General features: G+C 43.1%; 2 protein-coding genes across 2 annotated transcripts in view; both read left to right on the top strand.

Moving 5' to 3' along the window:
- The window catches only part of FGF5 (fibroblast growth factor 5), a 73616-nt gene extending 52683 nt beyond the window's left edge, over positions 1-20933 (top strand). The window contains exon 4 of the transcript XR_011048427.1: positions 20880-20933. The gene's annotated coding sequence lies outside the window, so the exon portion shown is untranslated. The remainder of the gene's footprint in view (positions 1-20879) is intronic.
- Positions 1-22012, top strand: part of CFAP299 (cilia and flagella associated protein 299) — a 173315-nt gene that overhangs the window by 40464 nt on the left and 110839 nt on the right. Inside the window, exon 3 of the mRNA XM_068404201.1 lies at positions 20880-20970. Within this exon, the coding sequence (XP_068260302.1) occupies positions 20880-20970 (91 nt within the window). The remainder of the gene's footprint in view (positions 1-20879; positions 20971-22012) is intronic.

Below are 22012 nucleotides of genomic sequence, written 5' to 3' on the forward strand. Positions count from 1 at the left end.
CGTTGGATCTGTCTGTGCTGGAGTTGATGCATGTTGCGATTCAGGTTGAAAACTGCCTTGTATTGGTTCTGGCTCCTGCAGCCCATTTCACACTTCCTCGTGTACAACTTCACACCCGGAGTAACCTGAACGGTCGTACAACCGGAGGGGATGGGTAACGCAAGCACCTTCTCACGGCGGTAGGGAACACCTTGTGTTGAACAGGCCGTTTTCCTCAGCGAGGAGAGGTGGGGAGGGTTTGCTGCTGTGCCCAGCTCCTTACTGATGTGAGGCCAGAGATTGTCGTAACACGCAGCCAAACACTGCAGGTCAGTGCACGTGCTGTGGGTAAAGCAACCAGCGGGAGAAGCAAGGAGATAGTTCAGACCCGATATTGCTCCTCTGCACACGTCTGGTGTCTTGAGTCATTGAGGAGATGCTGATCCACAAATTCCCACTTGCCAGTCCGTAGGAAGAAAACAGGTTCTCGGTAACGATGATGCGTTGTCAGGTCTGGCATTCAGTGGCTATGTTAATATCAAGTGCCTCTTTTTTGCTTATTCCGTTATAAGACAGAGCTGCTGAAAACCACTGCAACAGTGAGGAGGGGAGGGAGCCCCTCTCTGACCCCATACGTGGGTCTGCGCCATCTGGGCGTGTTTCAAACGCTTTTTCCACTCGATACATAAAGGCTGTGTGCGTGCATTTCACAGCAGTGATATCTCTCTCTCTCTCTCTTCCTTTTTTGGTGCAGCGTTTAGTATTTGAGCGTTTGTCGGTTTGTCTTAAATTGCAGGGATTAAAGGGCTTAGGCCTGAAATTCTCTTTCAGAAGCTTATTGTAGGACATCCCGTACTCTTGTGAGTGCAGGACACCTCAAAGCAGTGATTATCTGAATGCTGAGTACTGTACAAAGCAATTACTCTGATAGCGTTTCCCCTTCGCTGGAATCCCCTCTGCTTTCGTTTGTTTTAAATAAGCAAAACCCCAACCAAGAAAAGCTTTTGTCTTTTTCACTAACTGCTCTCCTGAAAACAATTGAATCTCTTCAAATCAGACATCCTCAAAAATTAATCTTGAGGAAGAAAACGTATACAGCTGTCGATGTTGTTTGTGAAATGTTTATGCTGCTGAAAAGAAGGCATGCATTAGAAAGTGTTGGGCAGAACTAAACACTCTAAGCAGTCACTACAGCACCTTGAAATATCTGAATATATAAAAATATTAGGAGCCATTGGGAAATATTATTATTCTTTTTTATTTAGATTTCCAGAGCTTGATGTATGGATCTAATGATGCTGTAGAGTTCAAGAGATCTTGCTCTTGTAATGCTTTTTTAATCGTGCAAGGTATAACCCGCATGATTTAAAGAAAAAAAAAAAGGGAGAGGGAATTACATGCACAAAACCCCTTGTACTGAAACACAGACCCGTTAAAACTATTTTTGTGAACAGGTTCTTTCTGCAGTGTAAGCACTTAGAGGGCTGAGTGTGAAAGCTAGAGATGGGCTGCAGAAACATCAGCTCAGATGGTCTCATTTCTTGATGTTTGGCATCAGGGCAATATTAAAATCCAAATTCATACCTAGCTCATAATTCCTTAGGCAAATTAAGAAAATTTTGGAAGGTACTGGAATTTATGGGGGTTTCATTCTAGTTCTGATTTCAAGCCATCTCCTGTCGTAAAGTAAACAAACTGTACATGCTAGAGCTAGCAGATTTTTTTTCTTTAAAATATTTAGAGCGCTCTGTAGCTGATTTGCTGATATTAACATCTGCAACAGTACTTCTCTAAGGAATGTAATTAATATTATTCCACATAGAATTAAATGTCCCTCCAATTATTTATGACCTGATGAACTGTTTTCTGAACCAATACTCACACTCAGGGGTCAAGGTTCACAACTTGAATTATGTTAGCAGCTCCAATTGCAATGCAGGCTCTTTGTAGTCATGCCCTTCTAGCTGTAAGCAGGTTTTATAAATAAAATACTTGCAGCTCTCTGTGGCCTTAACTCTCATATAACTAAATGCATTAATGGATGTGACTTTGTAAAATCAGTTGTGATATTGCTTAATTAAAAAAATTATTTCACTGTCGAACAAATCTTTTCTCTCTTCTGTCTATATTTTCCAGATTTTCAGTAAGTCTTATTTATTTCTTACTTTAAACTCAAACTTACTTTAAAATACACAGGAAAAAAGCAGCGCATTACCAAAACACTTATGCACTTAGGAAAAGCAAGTCAGAGGCTTATTTCAAAAGCTCTTCAAAGGAAAATCTTAATTGAATTACTTGGAAGCTTCAAAAATCATTAATCTTTTCCTCGTAATTAATGACATAATGAAAGTAAACAGAATAGTTGAATTGGTTTTGATATAATTTTCAAAAGTCGTTTAGGAAGTGCAGACTGCACACAGTTATATCAGCAAGATGTAAGAAAGTACTTTTTTGCCTTCAAAGTGCATCTTTTATTTAGGTGATTGTGGTGGATAGTTTTTCAACTTAAAAGGGAGCGAGAGTTTCTAAGATACATTGAGATCTAGTGTGAAACTTTGTGGCTCAAACCACCTGTGAAGGAACAAGCTTGTGTCTGTATTTTCACTTTATTTTTTCTTGCAGAAAAAATAATCTAACGCTGTTCTCCTCTCTGGAAGTTGCAGGTTAGACGTTGTCTCCTGCTTCAGGTGTTACGGTGTGTAGGACTGTTAGTTTTCAGGTATTTGATGAAGTAATGGGCAGGTTTCCAGCCTGTTTTCAACAGCTAATCCAGTGGTTATTTATTTGTCAATATCAAGTCCCAATGCACACACGGGTACCCTGCTTTGAAGGGCTGATTAATCAGTGTTACGAGTAGCTGGCGTATATAACTGATTTTTTTAGCTAGCCCTTGAAGACAAACATAGGAAGGCATTGAGCAATGGTTCAACTTGTCCTCTCACAGGCCCAACTAAAGCTGTAGTTCCTAACCCCAAGTCTTACTTCCAGCTACTGTTTTTTGGCTTTTAAAGACAGTTTCAAGTCTTTTTAAAAATCCCTGCGTAGTGCCCAGGTGCCAGGAGGAGATGTTGGTGTACAGCTCGTGCTACGGAGCTCCCATGAGCGCAGGAGGTGCATGGTGCTAGGAGAACTTCTGTGCTTTGCAGCGGTCAGCGAGGCCTTAGGAGGATAACTGTCTCCTTGGTTCCTCCTGTAGCTCTGTCACAGTGGCAGCCTCTCCTTTTCCACCAGCCCTTTGAGAACCTCGTAGAAATTCCATGAACGAACAGGCAGTGGCTACGTTTGTGTTTGTACGGCTCCCTGAGCGCGATTTCATTATAATTGCCCCGATTTCATTATAAAATTGTGCAATTCCCAATATCAGGTTGGGTTTTGAAAGAAAGAGCAACCTAGGAGTAAAACAGAGCAGAACAGTGCCTGTCTGGGCGTTGCTTATTTGTTTGTTTTCTGCTTAAACACTTTAACCTCATGATGATTCTTGTAAATGGGTCCAGGAAGGCTGAAGAAGTGTAAACGGGAACCATACGCTGTAAAACCTTAACTCGTAACTTTTATTTTCATTTTTAAAGATGCTGCAGGTTTTCTGAATTACAGAGCACTCCTCACTGCTGTTTAGCAATTCAGAACTATGGCCATAGTAAGATGGATGAGGTATGAGGCATTACATTAGAGCAAGATTTACTTCTTGGCAAAACGTCAGTTTCTTGGATTAACCAATTGCCAGGGAGCTTGTGTGGGTCTATGTGTGGAAGCCGAGTACTGTGCTACCTTTCATCAAACATAATAAAACTACAATTTTATACTTGCAAGCACACATGCAGCAGCATGTTAACTCCTAATAATAGAATTTTAGTTTAATGTCTGCTTTTTTAATTGTATATATTTAGGATGTTGGGCCAGACCCACAACTGTTGTCATCTGTGTAGCTCTGCTGAAGTTAACGAAGCTTTACTGAGATGTGTGACATCTCTGTGTATGTGTTGGGTGAGCTGGACATGTGCTTCACTCTTCCCCCTGGCCCCCCCATCAGTGCAGCTCACGTTCTTCCCTCTGTGTGTGGTTAGGACTAAAAGCATTTTAATAATTATAATTAAGTTGCAACATGGGTGTTTTCTGTTAATGAAATAATTACCGTATCTTGAATTAAATAAACTCAAGTGCCAAAGGTTAAGGAGTTAATTATCCTAGGATAAAGATAATATCATATTTAAGAGAAGACTGGTAGTTTATTTAAAAGATTATACTCACGCTCTTCTTCCTCTGTTAGCTATTAAAAATCATCAGTATATGTGGACATGTTCTCAAAAACTGTTCATCCATATTTCCTCAAATACAGCCGTACCAATGTTTACCTTGTGCTCCTACCTTGTCGGTTCAGCGAATACATATTTATTTTCATACCTGTAAATCCATTTTTCTATGGAGTAAAAAAATCTCTGGCAGTCAGAGTAAAACCTTTTCTGCAATAGCTAAGTAACTATAATTGGGCAAAAACTTACCCTCTCAAATACACGCACAGAGATGTTTTCTTCGGTCAATTTGTGCCAAAAGCTTTTTCTTTTGTACCTTGGAATTCAGATCTAAACAAAAAGATTAACAAAAAAACCTCAAGCTGCTCTGAATTCCCTTGTAATGATAGGTATCCTGCCTAGAAATCCACTCTCGAGCCTCGCAGTGTATAGCATTTGCTTTGGCAGCAGTCTCAAAGCTTTCAGAAATTTCTGGAGCATTTTGGGCAGCAGCTGTGAGCCTCGAGTAGCGGTGGTAATTATATCAAGTTGTAGCTCCCAATTTTCAGTTCCTTCGCAGTCCACTCTCCCCGCAAAAAAGGTCTCAACTGCTTTTTTTCTTATTTTTTTTTCCTTTTTATTTCTTTAGCTGTTAGCTGATGCACTGCTTGAAAAATCTCTTGTTGTTCATAGCCCTAAAATGTGAATGTCTTATGGAATTATTTGTACATGAGGTCAGGATTCAGCTGAAGTAAATAACCTGTTTTGCTGGTGTGGTGTTCAGTCCCCGTGCTGAGGTATCCGTGCTTTTCCCACTGGGCAGATTGGAAATAGCTGTCACGTTTTCTCTCAAAAGTCTCAGCACATATCCCACCCTTCATAGTGATCCTCAGCGTTTCTAGACAAGCTCCAGATGCTTTGACTTGCTACCACCTGACTGCCGTAAGTTACCTATGTCAGCGTGTCCACTGGCCTTAGAAGAAGTTCGGGTAGGCCAGAATTCATCAAATAAACTCTTGTCCTTGAAGGTATCCGAATGGGGAGCCAAGGCGTTCAGGCAGCCCGGGGACTCTCCGGGCAGCCTTGGCGTTTTGAGATGATGCCAGCTCGTTAGAGGGGTTACAGTGTGTTTTGGAGACCCGGGACCCCTTGGCAAGGGGAACGGATCCTTCTGCTTCGGTCGAGCTCTGCTGTGTTGACAGCCCGAGCTTGTGTTCGCGTCCCCGTGCCTTGGGCTGTTCCACTTGGCCCAGTCTGTGTGGTTATCTCTGTGCCAAGGGATGCCGAAGCCTGCATGCTGGCACAGAAATTTGGTCATCCTACAGTGAAAATGTGAGACTGGTTCTTGGCCCAAAGGCCTGTCTGCAGTTCTGGAGTTAAGCTGATCCTGGAACAAGCGCCAGCAGGCAGCTTGGATGCGATGGCCCTCAAAGCCGTGTGGATTCAGTGGTGGTAGGTGTCACCGTACCAGTGAGCTACTGGAACGATTTTATTTACTACTGCAGGTATCACCGTTTGGTCTCCCCCCTGCCCCCGGGTGAGAACCGTTTCCTGCTGGTGCCTCAGCACGCTGCTGTCCAGCTCTTCGTGTTGTGTTTTTGGCTTGCTGCTTTGAGCAGGTTTCTTCATAGCTTGTTCCAGTGCTTGAGCCCATTTCAGCTCTGGGTCTTCTTGGGTCACGACTGCTGTATCTAAGCCTCTCTGTGACAAGGCCATTGCACTTCCCATCTGCCTTAGGGGCTTGGAATGAAAATGTGGATTTTTTTTGTATCTTAAAGCTTGACTTTTCCAAGAGGAAAAAAACCCAGACATATTGGGAGGAAGGGGAGGACATAGGAGTGGCTCCAGCCCTTTTGTGTGTTGTCAGCAGTCTCTCATTTTGCTTACACGGACAAGGCTCCTGCTGTCGGGAAGCAGGCTCACTGAATGCTTCTCCATTGTAGGTGGAAGAGACAGTCCCTAGAGCTGTATTTTGTTGCTAAGCCATTAGCAAATACATCAGTTACTGACCTAAATAAGAAAAGAGCAGGGTTTTTTCCTGTCACTTTGGTGGAGAACCATTTTCCAAATAGCAAATTATTTCAATGTGGTAGAAAGGAGATTTGATGTCTTCTGACCATTTTCAGTGTGTAAGACAGATTTCTTGCAGTGTCGATGGATGAGAGAAATAAGATGGCAGAGGCACAGGGTTTCAGTGCTCAAATCCAGAGATAACCTGGTAATCTGCACAAGCCCCATCCTAAATACCCACGTTGTGGAATAATAAGGATGGATGTGCCTGGTGCTGGTTGGAAAAAACGAGCAGCTGTACGTTATCTTTTTGGCTGTGCTAGCTAGATTGTAAGGATTGTCCTTGAGAAGCCGTGGAGATGGATGTGTCGAATGCAATTTTGTGGACAGGCTTGGCAACCTGGATTCTTCTAAAAATGACCACAAATTTTTTATAGCTTAGGCCATGGGTTTTGATTTTTACACAGTGGATGCTCAGCACTTGTTGAAAATCAGGGTCACTTGAAAAAAAACAACTGGAGTAAACAATCTGTAGTCACTTCAAGAAAAATACGCCGCTGTGTTGTCTGCTGTAGCTTTACATCCAAGCACGATGCCAAAAGATATCTAGGTGTGTTGGTTTTAAGTGCAATGTTATTTAGGTTTTAAGTCAGCTTACATTTATTCACAGCTCACAAGCCTGCTCCAGAGCAGAGTAGCTTTATGAAAACATCTTCTTGTGCACAGTGCTTTCCATTTTCCCAGTGGCCATCAGGAACATCTCTGTGCTGGCCCAGAGGGGCTTCCTCTAATTGGGTCTTTGAGTCATAGTTGGGTTGTGTGGGGCTGAAGCAAAGGCTGGATTATCCAAAGCAGAAGAATGTATTTTGCTTTGGGCGTGTAGGCTGCTGATGGCGGTGTCTTAAAGCGAGGTTTCTGCTCTCGCCTTTGTCTTATTTCCTACTGTTAGGTCAGAAATGAAGGCTGCTCAAAGTGCCTCCTTCCTGTGGCCTCCAATAGTGTTTATTTTTAACCTTTGCTTAAGGAATAGCTTGGAGATTTGGAGACAATGTGGAAAATCAGCTTATTAATTGATTGTGACAGTTTCTGTGGTCTTTTTTTCTTGGAGGCAATAAGTCTCTGAAAGGATCACACACTAAATCCAGTTTAGAGCTGCATAGAAAGGTTACCTAGATCTTTCATAATAAAAATAAATAGTAGTACAGCATAATACTGGAAAAGAGTGGCATATGCTAATGGCTATGAAGCAAGGTAGTAAAAATAGCAAAAGTGTTATCAATTAGATAAGAGCCTGTAGTCTGATTGCAAATCCCGCTGTATTTAAATAAATGGAAGTTTAGCCCAAGGGAGGCATAATTGTATCAGTTATCATTTTAGAAAATTATATGCATGGATTATCTTGCTTTTAGACTTTTTTCAGTCTCTTTTTAATGGTATACTTGCTAAGACTTCACAAATGATTGACTATGTCAGTGTAATCCAACAGAAGTGTGCTGTAGCACCTTCTGTCCGCAGAACACCTGGGGTTTGCTTGTGTTTACTTGCATCGCTTTCTGCAGGCCCATGTGAAGGATTTATTCCTATTATTGTTTATTTTTGCTTCTGTAAACTCCATTTGCTAGACAAACATACCTACAGTGAGGTAATAAGTATGAATATTTTCATAGAACTAATTTTTGTTTAATTAACATGAGCATTAGCATTTCAAAATGAAACTTTATCTTCTTTTTACTCAAGGGTACATTCTAACCCAGCTGTTCACTCCAAAAGGGAGACACACCCCCCTTTCATCTCTGTCAAGATGATTTTACTCCCAAAAAAAACAAGGGCAAATTCATATAAACACATAATCTTTGGAAATGCTGAACAAAACATGATGTAAGTCCGTAACCTAGGGGAAATTTATCTGATGGATTATTGTTTCCACTTTTGTCTATTACCTTGGGGATGTGGCTTGGGGAGGGGAAGAGCGCACGTGTGTACATACATCAAGCGCTGCAGAACGTTGTTTCAAACTATAAATTCCTGTGCAAGGTCCAAGCACGTGAGGTTCGCCGTAGGGGCAGTGTCACCCTGCACCGGAGGGTTAGCGAGTGCTGGTGGGGAGGTGGGGACTTCCCTACAACTTCTTTAGCCTTCCAGATCAACTTCTCCATTGTCCTTCTTCAGTTTCAATAGTTATAACAGAGCCTCATCAGAGTTTGCAGACAGCTGAAAACGAATTCTGTCGAGGTTTGCTACTGCTTCGGGCATCTCTGTTTGAAATCCTGCAGCAGCCATGGAAGAACAGGGTGGTGGCTTTAGACATTAGGTGAGGGTGGAGGCAGGCTCTCGGGGACACGCAGAGGGGTGAGTTACAGCTGGAGAAGATCCCCAAGCTGCTTTAATTTTAGTCAGACACGCAGAAGATGCTTGGTTTTCTCAGGGTGTAAGAGTGCTCATAAAAATGTAAGCATAACACTACCTTTAAAAGCATTTTTTTCTTAAGAGTGTCGCTGGAAAACTTGGGTGTTGTGATAGTAGAGAGAGCCTTGAGTGAGCTGGCTCCTGCACTGCCCTTGTTCCTTCATTACAATCCATGCAGGAAATGCAGAACCCTTTCTAAAGGCAAAGGGTGTCTGTGGTAGGCAGTTACGGGTGAGCGAAGCACTACAATAACTGCCGGAATCGGTGAGTAATCCTGTGTTGCACAGAAGGATGAGGAACGTGAGGCACAGTGCAGATACTGCGGGTCCTGTGTGGCCTCAAACCTGTGACACTTGCAGTGCAGGTGGCTGCTTCTCTTGAAGTCAGGAGTCAAAGTCCGAGTGATTTCATCCTTGGCTGTCCTCTCCTCTCCTGAGCAGTTCCCCTCCTTCAGTGACCTGGAAGGTCTCTCCTTTTCATCAGCTAGTAAGTCCTTTAAAAATTGTATCCTTCAGCTTTATCTGTTTTGCCAGTATTGGCAATTGTTCCTATAAGAAAGGCCAAAGAGTGAAACAGCAAAGATGTTTGGGCATTACCTGTAAAACAAGGAACAGAGCTCACTCGGAAATTTTGTGTAGCACCTGTCTGCGAAGGTTTTGGTTTAAGCCAGCTCTGTTAGTTCCTCGTGCTGAGAGTGAAAATAGCTCTAAAAGTATTTCTGTCGGAAGTGAGGAGGAAAAGGAGGGAAGCGAGATCTCTTATTATTACCAATTTGTATTTTTCATTTGTTTTTTTCCATAAACATGATGATACAATATACCCTCCCAATTCCCACACCTGACGTATGTAGTAATTGCAGTTTTGTGGAGTATTTCTTTTGGCAGAAACATTGAAAAATTCTGTTCTATTATACGAAAAAGAACAGAAGACCAGAGAAAGGGATGGCTTCCAGCTCTCCAGACAATAAACTTCATAGCAACTTTGCTGGTACATTTAATATCTAATTTATAAATCCCTAGGTGCTGGTGAGGTAGTTTCTGCGCATCAAGGACCTTAGCTGGACTTCACCCAGTGACTTTCCTGAGTCAAGAAACTGTTTGCTTTCCTTGGCAAACTGGAAGTGAGGAGGCGGGGGCAGCTTTCTTCAAAAGGTCAGGTTTTTGGTTTTTCAGTACACAGCAGTGTTTCACTACTGTGTTTATTTTTTATCCCATATGTTAGTGGCTTATTTTTTTCGTAATAGTACCAATAACAAAATATCAACTCACCAGTAAATGAGTGCAACAGTATGTATAATATTAATTAGCGTTGACAGCTTGAATCTTTTCCACTGAAGTGGCTGTGAAAGCAGGTTGTCTTGACAAAAGCATCAGCAAGCTCCTGAGAAATAAAATTGTTCAGAGCAATGGAAGCTGGAATCTGCAAGTAAGGTCCTGTGAAACGTTCACAACACTTGGTTGATACTCAGCCTGGTGTTGCTTAGGAGATGCTTGCAGATGTTAGTGAAGGTTTACTTAAGTTTGGGCTAAAGCCCGTTTCTTTCTCGCTCTCTGGGGACCTCTTCATCTCCTTCTCCACCACTAGACTTCAAGAAATCTCCTAATCGTCAGATTCACAGCCAAACAATTGCACATAGGTGAAAGTTGAGGCAACATATCGTAGTGATTTAGAGGTAAGAATTTCTCCAGAAATGGAGTGTTTATTTAAGGAAGCTCAAAGGAAAACAAACAGCTAAAGAAATACAGCTAAAGGAATGTCAGCTAGTAGAAAAAGGAATACGTGTCCATCTAAACTCTGCCCTGGCACCAGCACTCAGAGAAAATAATTCTACAGTTGTGTAGCCAAGTGGAACTGCCTAACCTCCAGAGTGCCCACGAAAGCTGAGGTGCTGCATGTTGGTGGTCATGCTTCTGGTCTTCTTTTGCTAGCCAGTGTTCAGGTGGATCCAGACAAAATGCACTGTCCCCTCTCCTCTTCCCCAAAACCCCAATCCTCAGAGTAGCCTGGAGAACGGCTGATGGGGTATCGGTTTGCTGGGCACCTACTACTCGGACCCAACAGAAGCACCTGCCAGTTGCATCTACCGTTTGGGATCGTTGTGGGCTGGCAGCTTCTTGTCAGAGTCTGGATCTTCCGTGGTTGCCAGGGCGTTGCTGCTCTCCCCGTGACTTTCTGTCCATACTCACTAGCCTTCCAGCAGCACCGCCACGTTTTTTTTTGATTTCTCTGATATTATCTCAGTTTCTCTTTGATATATTGTATGATGCAGCTCTGGTGCGCCTGATATTTTGTTTATTCCTGCCTGTTTGATTCGAGTAGTAGCAAGTCTTCAGTGAACTGTCTAATACTCCCTCGCTCACAGTTAAAGTGCTGTTTGGCAACGCGTTACGTTATCTGAGCGGTTTCTGACTTCTGTCTTTCCCAAAAGCCTTTCTGTTGGCATCTTGGCACAGATGATCTGTGAGGTGTCTCTTGCCAAGGTTTTGTTTGCAGTGAAGTGCAGGGTCAGGTTGCGATTTCTTTGGAACTCTGGCTCTCCTTTTCTTTAAGATGGTAACTTGTGAGGTTACTCTGTGGACATACAGCTGTTAATGACTGCTTCAGGAGCTAAGCTTTCACGTATGTGTAATGGTGTATGTATTCTGCTCACTGTTTCCTGCAGCCTGGGAAGTTATTACTGCAGGCTTTCAGCTCTGTATGCACAGGGCAAAATCGGTGTTTATCATAAGCCTGTGGAAAAGACAGGCTCTGATGTAGTGGAAGCTGCTTTTCCAGTAACAGTAAATCAGAACAGCTAGGACCTGTCCTTGTGACAGCTTTTACAGTGAAGCAGGTCTCCCAAAATGCGAGGAGAAAGTTCCACTTGGCACTATGAACTGTAGTAGAAAATGTGTAAAGGCTTGATACTGCAAACCATGCTGTACATAAGCTTAGTTTAATGTCTGGCTTGGACTTGTTCGTTGTGTTTGATGGTAGGCCCGCTGGGTTCGGACCGTGCTTGTTCTTTTCTCATGAATAAAGTATCTGGGTGCATAGTAGCAGCTGTAATAAATGCTATGTTTTCAGTTATATTCAATGTTTTTGTTCTTCCCAGCTGTAAGACCAAGTCTAACCACTGTGTTGCCTTGAATTCTTTGTAACCATTGTTTGAGCTTGCAAAGCCCTTCACCTGCCCTACTGTAACCTGAGTTGTGCAATCCCGCGTGCCTGTCTGCCACATAATAGGGCTTTAGGACTAATAGGAATATTGAATATGGGGGCAAACACAGGTGCATAACTTCTGGCTTCCTTCTCATTTGCATAATAGCAGCCAAGTAATTGAAGTGGAGAATGGTCAGGCAGCCAAGCACAAAAGAGATAAGAGCACCTCCTTTAAGTGTGCTGCCTTAAATCTTTGTGCTTTAGAAGTATATGCTTTTCCCCTCAGAAAAATTGGACATGGAAAATGGAGCCTCGTGAGGTGGAGCGAGCAGGTGTGTGCTGGCTCTCCCCGTTCCACTTGAACCTGTGTTTGCCAAGTATTTGTGTCTCTCAGCCGTTGCTCCAGCCGTATTCCCAGCAGCACACTCTGGTTTTGTCAGCTACTCTGAGGAAACGGGGAGCAGCCCCTGGCCGCTGCTCGTGTTTCTCAACCCTTCTCCTCCCTCCTGTGTTCTGCTCCCCAGTGTGACATCTCTCTGTCTAAAGCAGCTGATTTTTGGTAAGAAAGTGAAGGAAGAAGGGGAGCAACAAGGAGTCTTTAACCTGGGTTATATTAAAGCACTGTCTGGCCCTGGTGGGAACTGATTGAACCTGCAAGGCTATTGACATGTGTTTGAAAGTAACAAATGCAGAGGGCCTTAGTTAGTCTGCGGGCAAAGCTGAGAGTGATAACTTGTGTTCTCAGTTACTAGAGTAGGCATGGAGAACGGGTCTGGTGAAAGAGCGTAGATCAGATGAGAGTCGTGCCTAATGCTTGGGTATGTGTAATGTGATGGTAATCAGCAGCAAAAGTTGGACAGACTGTGGGGCCAGGTTTCTTTAAAGATTATTTCTCTGTTGCTTTGCCCAAGAGCAGATTTTTCATGTGGTTGTTACGGCAAATTCTGTGTTGTCCTAGAAGCAGAGATTATCCGACCTTCACCCATACTGTTGCACCTGTTAGTGAAATGTTGATATATTCTCGTTAAATCAGTTTTAAAAGCCATCTCTTCTTGGCGAATGGCTAGCTAATCTTGACTGCTGTGACCCTGATCCATCTGTGCATTTAAGGCAACTATTTTCCCAACGCCTGGAAGTGTCCCGGGAGCTGCCTGTCTCTGCTGAAGGCGCTGCCATCAAAGGGGCAAGGCGGTGTGCGTGAGCCAGGAGGCAAGGGAGTCCGGTCACTGTCACTTCGGGGCTGTGTGGCTCCTGCTGCCTGGCAGTAGCTCTTTACAGCTCACTTTCCCCAGCTGGAAATGAAAGATGGGATTGTGATAGAAAGAGTAAAAAGGGTTAAAAGGTGGATGTTGTTTCTCAGAGTTGGGAAGTAAGAGTTTTATCTAAGGACTGCAACCTTGGGGCACAGTTTTCACAATTTAAGATAGTTAAATCATTTGGCTTTGGAGGAGAAAGGTTGTAAATGCATCGGGGTGTCTTGTTAAATCTACTTTGCTGGCCTGTTCAGTGAACGGCCTCTTGATAAGTACCTTTATTGCCATATATAAGTATCTCAATTACTAATAACATCTCAGTTCCAGGTTCTGCCAGGTTTCCAGAAATGAAGTCACATACAATAAAATGCTTAACAATTACAGGTTTTTTTGCTGACAAATCATCAGCTACTTTTATCTTTATGCTGTAAATTAGAAATTGATATCCTATAAAGGGCTTTACTTGGCCTGGAGGCTGAACTACCTGTTGCAGAATCCTTGCAGTCGTCATCTTGACTCTATTAAAAAAAAACCACAAAAACCCAAACCCCAAATCTGTCATACCTTAGGCGAAACCCTTTTCCTGGTAGCCTGTGTGTGTGACATAACGGTATGTGTGGACAACCTCCCTCACTTTTATCTTGCTCATTAAACACAAAATCAGAAAGACAGTTTTCTTAAGGGAAATATAATTATTTCTATGCATTTCTGAAGCAGCTGAGTGTTTTCCTTACTACTTTCCTAAGCAGGAGACTTGGAGCCTTAAGCAGGACTTTTCCCTGTAGTAGCAGCCGTAGCACCCGTGCAGTACAGGAGCAGGGTGTAACAGCCTGAGGCTGCTTTTGGCATGGGTGCTGCTGAGAAGGTCTGCGGTTCTGCAGTGCTGTGTAAATCTTGGGTTTGTTTGGAAAAAGAGATTGTTTGTCTTATCTGGATGTATCATTTTTCTGTTTGACAGAGTCCTTCTGTCAAGATGCCATGTGTAATTCCCATTTTGCTCATTATAAAATGTTACTTTGTTTCTGTGTTGCTTGTAAATTTTGTATTTTAAGGTCAGTTTCTCAGCAGTAAGTGAAAGCAACAATTAGATCAGAGCAAGATTACTGTTGTTGTGTCTCTGGCATAATTCCCTAAGGCCTTGTCATTTTCACAAAGAAGGTAGCGGAGTTTTTCTTCTCCCATTTTTACACCTGGGTGTTGTGTCTCATTCTGCCTTGGGAGCCCAACAGTTGATGTGAGTTTAGGTGGAGCTGTTGGTTATGGAGATAACTGAGCCTGTGGGGCAAAAAAAATCCAATATCCAGTTTCACTCCTTGACCGTTATGTCAAATCTCTGAATTTCCTCCTTTCCTTGGTTTAAACAGGCAGCGGCATGTGTATTCTAAGGCCTTAACCGGAGCTGATAGAGGAACATTTTATTTATTTTGAAGTTTGTGAGTGTTGGATAAGTGACAGGACCACGTTGCTGGTAGCTTGGACTGTTTGAAATGTTGGTGCTAGTGTTTTGTCAGGTGTGGGCTTCTCAACACAAGCCAAATCTGCAATAGCTCTGGAAAGTGATCCAGAGAAGTGCACAAGCAACTCAGATGTTTTTTAAAAAAATAATTTATTCCATGGAGTTTCAAATATCATGTAGTAGGTGTACTTGTTATAGTTCCTCCTTCATTTTATTAAACAATGAAGTGTGTGGTATTAAGGTCCTTAGAAAGGTATTTCCTGTATGTTCAATTATGCAACCAGCAATCAAAAATGTTATAGCAGATTTTACAAATGTTTATATGCCCCAAAATGTCCAAATAGTTGGAAGTTTAATCTTCTGTTTCTATATATTTCCTAATCTAATTCCTTGATGTCAGGAATGGTTCTTTTTAAACACAGACACACACGCAATAAAAATATTTTTTAAATGAAGTTGCACAAGTAACAAAGTAGTACAGTCAGTGTCAGTACGCCCCGAGCTGTTCGTGTCACCATCTTGGGGTCGGGAAGCTCGGTGGGAGCTTTGCAGAGGGCTGTTACTGGAGAACGTTCAGGGACCTCCAGAACTGGTAGAAGGGCTTTGTGAAACGGAGCATGGTCACGCTGGACCCGGTTCTGCCCATGTCCCTTCCCTCGGGTCAGCAGCAAGCTCCTCGCTTACGGTGCCCCTACAGCCAGAGCTTGGGCTTGCTGTGACTGAGAAGTTCTGACGCCGTTTTAGAGACATGGTACACAAGGTCATGAACGCAGGTACACCAGGTTTAAGTTCATTTGTATTTTACTCTTAGCCATGCCTTCCTGCTCAGGTCCCCTGCTCTTGTGATGCTACACACCTTACGTAATAACACTGCAAACTGGTGGACAGAGGCTCTGGGTACAAGTGCTGTGGCCTAGTGCCTTTTGATGCCGTTATTTTAGGTTCAAAGACAGTTAAATAATGTCGTCTTGCATCCTTGTCTGTGTAAAATATAAGAAAGGTGCCTGGTTTTGCTTTGTCACTCGAATACAGTGGAAATACGGCTGGAGAGTAGAGGACTGGACCCTGAGGGTTAGACTCAGCTCAGTGTACATCAGTGGTTTGTTTGGGTTTTTTTAACTTTTTTTTTCCTGATTCATTTTTCCTTTTTAAAATGGAGGCGAACTTCTAGATGGATTCAGGTAATCAGAGTTTAAAGAATTATGGTTCTCAGTGTCTGGTGTCACTGCATTTTGAAGACACTCTGTGTCTTGTTTCATTAAAATTAAAAACAAAGATGGCACCATGCAGTAAAAATTAGCCATACATGTCCTTGCGTGTCACTCTTGGCAACGCTGGTACGCTGCCTTCGTTCTTCCTTTATCTCACCCTGGCTGCGTGTGGTAGGTCAGCCAGAGACTGCTTGCTTGCTTTGCTCACCTGGCAGAGAAGACTTGCTCATGAGAAGGGGGTTGGCCAAGCATCCAGTTCACGTGAACCTGTCCCCATCACTGCCGCGACTGGGTGCTTCCCAGTGCCTCTTTAAGCACTGTGCCTCTCGCGGAGTCGCAGGCGGCCGTGCTGCGTTTGGCCGTACTGAGCTGGAGAGGCAGAGTCATCCCAGCTGCTCAGAGTGGGAACTAAGGGGCGAGAAAAGGGAGCAAAGCTTGTGCCAAACTTGTGCTGCGTGTTTGTGACAGAGTGAGATGAAGAGCTTGGATCTTGCCAGTCCCAGCCTTGCACCCTGGTCTCTAAGGTGGAATCTTGTACTGTAGTCTCTCCCGTCTTTTTAAAGCGTAGAGAAAAAAAATACACACCTGATGTCTTGGAACAGTGCTCCAGTAATGGTCCTGCCTCAGGACACGATGCTGTAAGCGCATGGCACTGGGAGGCTGAAACTTCACACGGTTTAAAATAAAAATTACATGTCTCGAGGTGAGGGAGAAGCTTTGGGATAGAGTTCTTAGGCCTGTCTCCCCACTAATCCTGGGGCAGGTGTTGGCAAAACACAGCTGCTTTGCAGAGGTGAGGCGAGAGTGTGCATCCCAGTCCGGCCTTGTGCTGAACTGGAACACGGGGCGTACTTTTGAAAGGATAACACCGAGACTGTTAGATGTTCTTCCCGTTTGTCTCAGTTTGATAAAAAGCATTCTTCAGGTCAACGGGGCTCTCTAAAAGTTCAGCTACATTGTTCTGTTTCCAACTGTGTCTCCAGTGCTCTCAGGAAAAGCCCACATGGTAGAAGAAGTAGGAACATAAAGTAAATGAAGCCCTAGGGAACCATAACAAAAAGGGAAAAGAAGTAGTGTAGCCTGTCAAAATAAGAATCAAGGACTTTTTTTTACTTTTTCCACCAGGCTTTTCTGTGTCTGGGTGTTTGGTTTGAAAGCTCCCCAAGACAGGACGGTTGTACATCACCTAGCCCAGTAACATCCTGTGCTCGGTGTGGGCCTCTGCCCATGTGGTGCAGACGATAATTAAAAATACCATCGGTCAGAAACACACGGTGATGGGCACAGGTGGCCACAGTTAGCATCAGAGTGCCCTGCAGAGAGAGATGCAGCCTTATAAAGGGGGCTTTCACTCTGAAGCCCCCTTAGGTGGACTGAGCAGGAGGACTGGTGTCAGGCAGTGCGTGCATGTACGTGTGTGATGCTGGAGAGGCATGAATTTCTGCTCGTCAGGGAATACTTTGTGCTCTCCTTTTCAAGGGCTGCTGTAACCTGCAAGCGTATTTTCTGTACTAGTATAAATTTTGTAATGCTCTAGCTTTGTGGAGAACCTGATACAGATTTGAGGAAGTCTTGCGTTTTCTTAAATTCATTTAGCAGCAATTTTTAGGTCATGGCAAGTTAAGAAACCCTCGTTAGACAGGAGTGGTGTTCAGTGGGTGCTAGAGAGTTCCTCGCTGCTCCTCCCTGCTCGGAGAACTCCCTCATCGTGCCTGGCAGGAAGCTGGAGCAAACATTGGTCACACCCCAAAATTTCAGCCTGTTGATGTGTGTGGGAACTTCTGCAGAGTGGAATGCCTTGATCTTCTCAGTCTTCTGCTGTGGTGGTAAACTGGAGTGTGGAGAATGTGTGTGCTGCTGTGGCAGGGAGAGAAATATCTCCTCTCTTTCTCAAGGCTGGCTAGTAACAAATGCTCATACAACGTTCCCCTGAGTGCTGCATCTTCCTGGTGAATGTGTGGCCTTGTTCAGGTGAGGACCGTGTACAATGGGAACTTATTTAAACCAGTTCAGTGCACACTTACGTCTCCAGAAGCTTGCAATTCTTTATGTACAGTCTGTTAAACCAATTTTTTAAAACCAGTTCAATGCATGTATATGTCTGCAGAAGCTTGCAATTCCTCGTGGGCAGCTTAAGTCAGGTCAGTGACTAATGGCTTATGTTTGATACTGAAATGAGCCTGGTCTAAGCCAGTCTTAAGAATATCGATGTAACCTTTTGTACTGCTGTAACTACCTCAGTTGAAAGTCTCCCTTAAGGTGAACGGGTGCACTTTTCCTGTGTGGGCAAGGTGGGGAGGACAGACAGATCTGCGAGGTGGAGGGTGAGCGTCTTGGGCGGCAAAGAAGAGAAAAAGACCAAGACTCAAAGAACTTAGATGCACATTTGTGCAGTAAGTAAAGGAGTGAATCCTTGCCAGTTAAAGCAAGTGGAAGGTCTGCCAGGTAGCTCTTTGTCCCTGCCTCAAGAAATACTTGCTTAGATGCTGGGGGATGCTTCCAGGCCCTGGAGGTTTAGGATTCAGGCTGTGTTAAGCTCCTCATTCTCTCTGACACTCTTGTTTTCTAAATTTATAAACGTTTACCTCGGAGCAACCTGAGCCTATTTCTGCTTTCTTTGTGATTCCAGTTTAACAGTGATACCTTCCGTTATTCCTTATCCAGTAATAGTGTATATATAGTACTAGTATATATTTATAACAAGGGATTTCAAAGAGGTTAAAAGTGTGATACAGAGGACACATCTCATGTTTTGTTTCTGTGCTTCCTGGTCCCATTAACTTTTTTTTTAATACTTTTAGGCCATTAGGGCATCGTTATGAGGGTAAAATTATATTGATGTATTTTGAAAAATGTTTCTCTGAATGAATAAATGTTTCATTTTTTCTCAGATAAGGCTCAAGAATAATTTTGCGTAATTTTTTTTTGTTTGAGGGGGAGTGTGTCTTCTGTCCCACCCCTTTCTGTATTACAAAAAAGCAACCAGTTAGTCCTAAGCTCTGCTCCAAGTGATCTTGCTTCTGTGTCACTTCAACCATGATGTGTTGCATTCCTGATGTTTTGCACAGCCCTGATACTGTTGTTGATAGTTTTCCTCATGGGCCATAGGACAATGAATTAATTTGAGTCAAATCCAGGCGCTTTTTTTTTTTTGTTTTGTAGATGTTGAAGCATCTTCTAACAGAGCAAGGGGGGCTTTGTCCCTGACACTAGTGTATAGAAAATACATCTGTATCAGATGATGCCTGTCCTCATCTTGCATCTTTCAGAAGTTAGACGTGCTGAAATAGACCCCAAGTAGTCAACACAGCAAGTAAGGCACAACAGTGCCCTTTCGGAATGATCTCAAGGACTGTGAGAGGGTGCTGCCTTACACCTGTGATGCACCTGCAATATTTTAGCTCTGCGTTTTAACACTCCGTGAGTTTTGACCTAGACAGGGCGACCCAGTGATGCCTCCTATTTTTCAGAAGCAGTGCAGCTTGATGTCGTGCATGGCTCGGAGTGTTCTGATGCAGAAGTAATGATGTTCACTGAAAAACTAGTTTCATACGTCTTAGTGTTCTGCAAGTGGGTCAGTGGTTATTTTGCTAGTGATTGAAGGATGGGAGAAGGACAAGGTTTTTAAGGAAAGGTGAAGTCTCTTATTGGAACGTAAGATTTATGGGGATAAAACCACATAATCTTTTAGGCACCCACACCCTTCTTCTGGTTCAAAATAGGAGCTGCAAACTTCAAGTGAAGTTGGCTAGAATAGGTGTTAAACACGGATTTACTGTTGGTTTACTATTAACCTCTGCCAGAGAAAGCAAGACTTTGGGAATCTAGGATTCTCAAGTGGACAGGAAAAGGAAAATTTAATACTCTATTTCTTATCCGTCTTACGTCTAATTAATTGAGGCGTTTTAATCCATATGTTAGTCTTCCGTTTTTTATTTTTCCAGTGCAGCAGATGCACTTCTGAAACAGCTTCGAACTACTGTACTTCTGGATGACAGCTGGTCAAGTGGCCAGAGATTGACCTGATAGCTCTACATCAGAGTTCTGAAGCTTAGATGCAGACTTTTCCACTCAGTTTAAGGACATTAACATTCATGTCTGTATTTAAAAACTTAGCAAAGGGAATTTTTCAGTCTTTGTGGCACTCTTTTATTTGCAACATGATGCATTATACACTTGATAGAAAGATGTTTATTGATGCTGTGTTCTGTCTGCTTAGATTGACAAATGCTGCTGCTTTTTATTGGAATATGCACATTGAGATAGTGTGGAGGGGACGTAATAATCCTTCCCCTTTCAGGTAGATCTGTGCTGAACTTGGAGGCACTGGTTTGCCTTGGGTTGCCCGAGAGCGCGCTTTCCAGTCAGCATTCGCTACTTGAGACATTAAAAGGAGAAAAGTTCCCAGTGAAGCCACCTTAGTGCAGTCTCTCCTTCCTTCTCATGCGTGCAAGGTACACTGGGGTGAGTGCAATGACCCCTGCAGAAGGAGGAGGGCTTTAGATTAGGCTGAGAGACTTGTAGAAACCATTTTAATCACATTTTTGTTGAAGGGTTTGTCCAATATTCAGTGCTTTTGTCCATCCGATGTGTCTTCTCTATTTTTAATGAGGGTTTGAATTCTAGGCCGCTATGTTCAAAGGCTAATAAGAAATTTTTAGTGTATGGTATCCTTTCTTGTGGTTTTTTTTTGGTTTTGCCAGTTTTTGTGGAGCAAAACTGTTTTATTTTCATGCTTTGTACTTAAGGATAGAGAAGCTATATTGACCCTGCCACACCACACAGTCTAATTATGTAGTAGTTCATGAGATTAGTTGCTGGCTGAAGAATAAGGTATTAAATCTGTTTTCAGTTAAGATGGGTACACTGTGAAAATTTGGTATGCTGATGTAAACATGACTTTGGCCATAATTCTGGAGATATAAAGTAAGTGCTTAGATTATATCCAGATATATGATTGAAATGTGTGTTAGTAGAAGTCACCTTTTGATAAACTACTGTTATATTGTATGTCTGCAGTAGTGATGAATTTTGAAGAGTGGCTTAAGGGTTTGTGAAAGCAGAGCAGGCAGTAGACAAATTAGCTATGAAAGGGTGAGGACTGTCTCCTTGTATTTACAGAACACTTAACCCCACATTGAACCCAAAGTCTGTGGCAATAATTAATAGTAATAATTGTACCATTTTTTTCCAGCTCACTAGCAAGTGCAGAAAAAGAACTGAAAGATAACTTCTTGCGGGCCCTGGCAGAAAGAGAGGAAGCCAATCGTACCGGCAGAATTTCGGTGAGTACCTGTGAGATCACAGTCTTCTTAACAGCTTAAAAATGAATCTGAAGAAGAAAACGAGGCGTTTTACAGGAAGACATCGGATGGAACATTTGAAAAAGATTATTTGATTTAGGAGAGATTTCTTGAAACCTAGAAATTTGTTGATGTTAATTTTTGTTTATATAAGCAAGGCATATGAAAACACTGCCCAGGAGCCTGCAAAAGGTAAGTGAAGAGCTGAATGATACAAGAAGAAAAACACCTACTTAAGTGTATTTTGATTTCATAAGAATTTGTAGATTCCTGCCTTGCAGAATTCACTCATGTGGATGCTTTAAACAGAGGAAGATGCAGCCTGATAGTTGGGAGAATCTGTTTGAAACTCTTTAACATTGGTGCTGTTGGAGTTTCCCTGCTGAGTTTTGGTGAGGTGCTTGGCGTGTTCGGTCTAACCTAGGAGAATGTTATGAATATGGCCATGAGCCTCCTGACTCGGCCAGCTCGTACGCACTAGCTAAGCTGTGCGCTGTGCTTGCCGGTGCTTGACCAGGATAACGCTGGTGGAGGCCACTTGGGAATCTCCCCTGCTTTGTCTGTCACCCCCCCGCACTCATGTAGCTGTGCTCGGGGACGGCGCTGCTGAAGTTTAAATTGCTGCTTGTAAGTGTAGCTAGATAATGCCCTTCGGTTTAAAGGGAGGATGGGCCTACGTCCTTGGCTTTTTAATAGCTTCAGTTTTGCACAAGGAGGAGTTTGCGCCTGTATACTGTACCAGGAGGGAGGTTTTGAGTTTCACAATTTAAGTTCAATCTGCTTCCGTTTAAACTTAAGAACACAACTGAGAATGAGCCCAGAATGGTCATCCTGGTCTTGCTGCTGTGCTTAGATAGAACAGTGCCGTTTCTTGCCTTCCGTATGGGGTAGCAGGAGCCTGGATTTCTGTCTGGTACATTGCCTCTTATGTTAAATAATAACAGTGACTGCAAAGGCAGCGCTGGGCATTCTGGAAGTCAGGAGTGATTGTGATCTCATTTCTGGTTCTGCTTGCTTGGGAAGT

Source organism: Nyctibius grandis, chromosome 6 (genome assembly GCF_013368605.1).
Source record: "Nyctibius grandis isolate bNycGra1 chromosome 6, bNycGra1.pri, whole genome shotgun sequence".
NCBI classification, from domain to species: domain Eukaryota; kingdom Metazoa; phylum Chordata; class Aves; order Nyctibiiformes; family Nyctibiidae; genus Nyctibius; species Nyctibius grandis.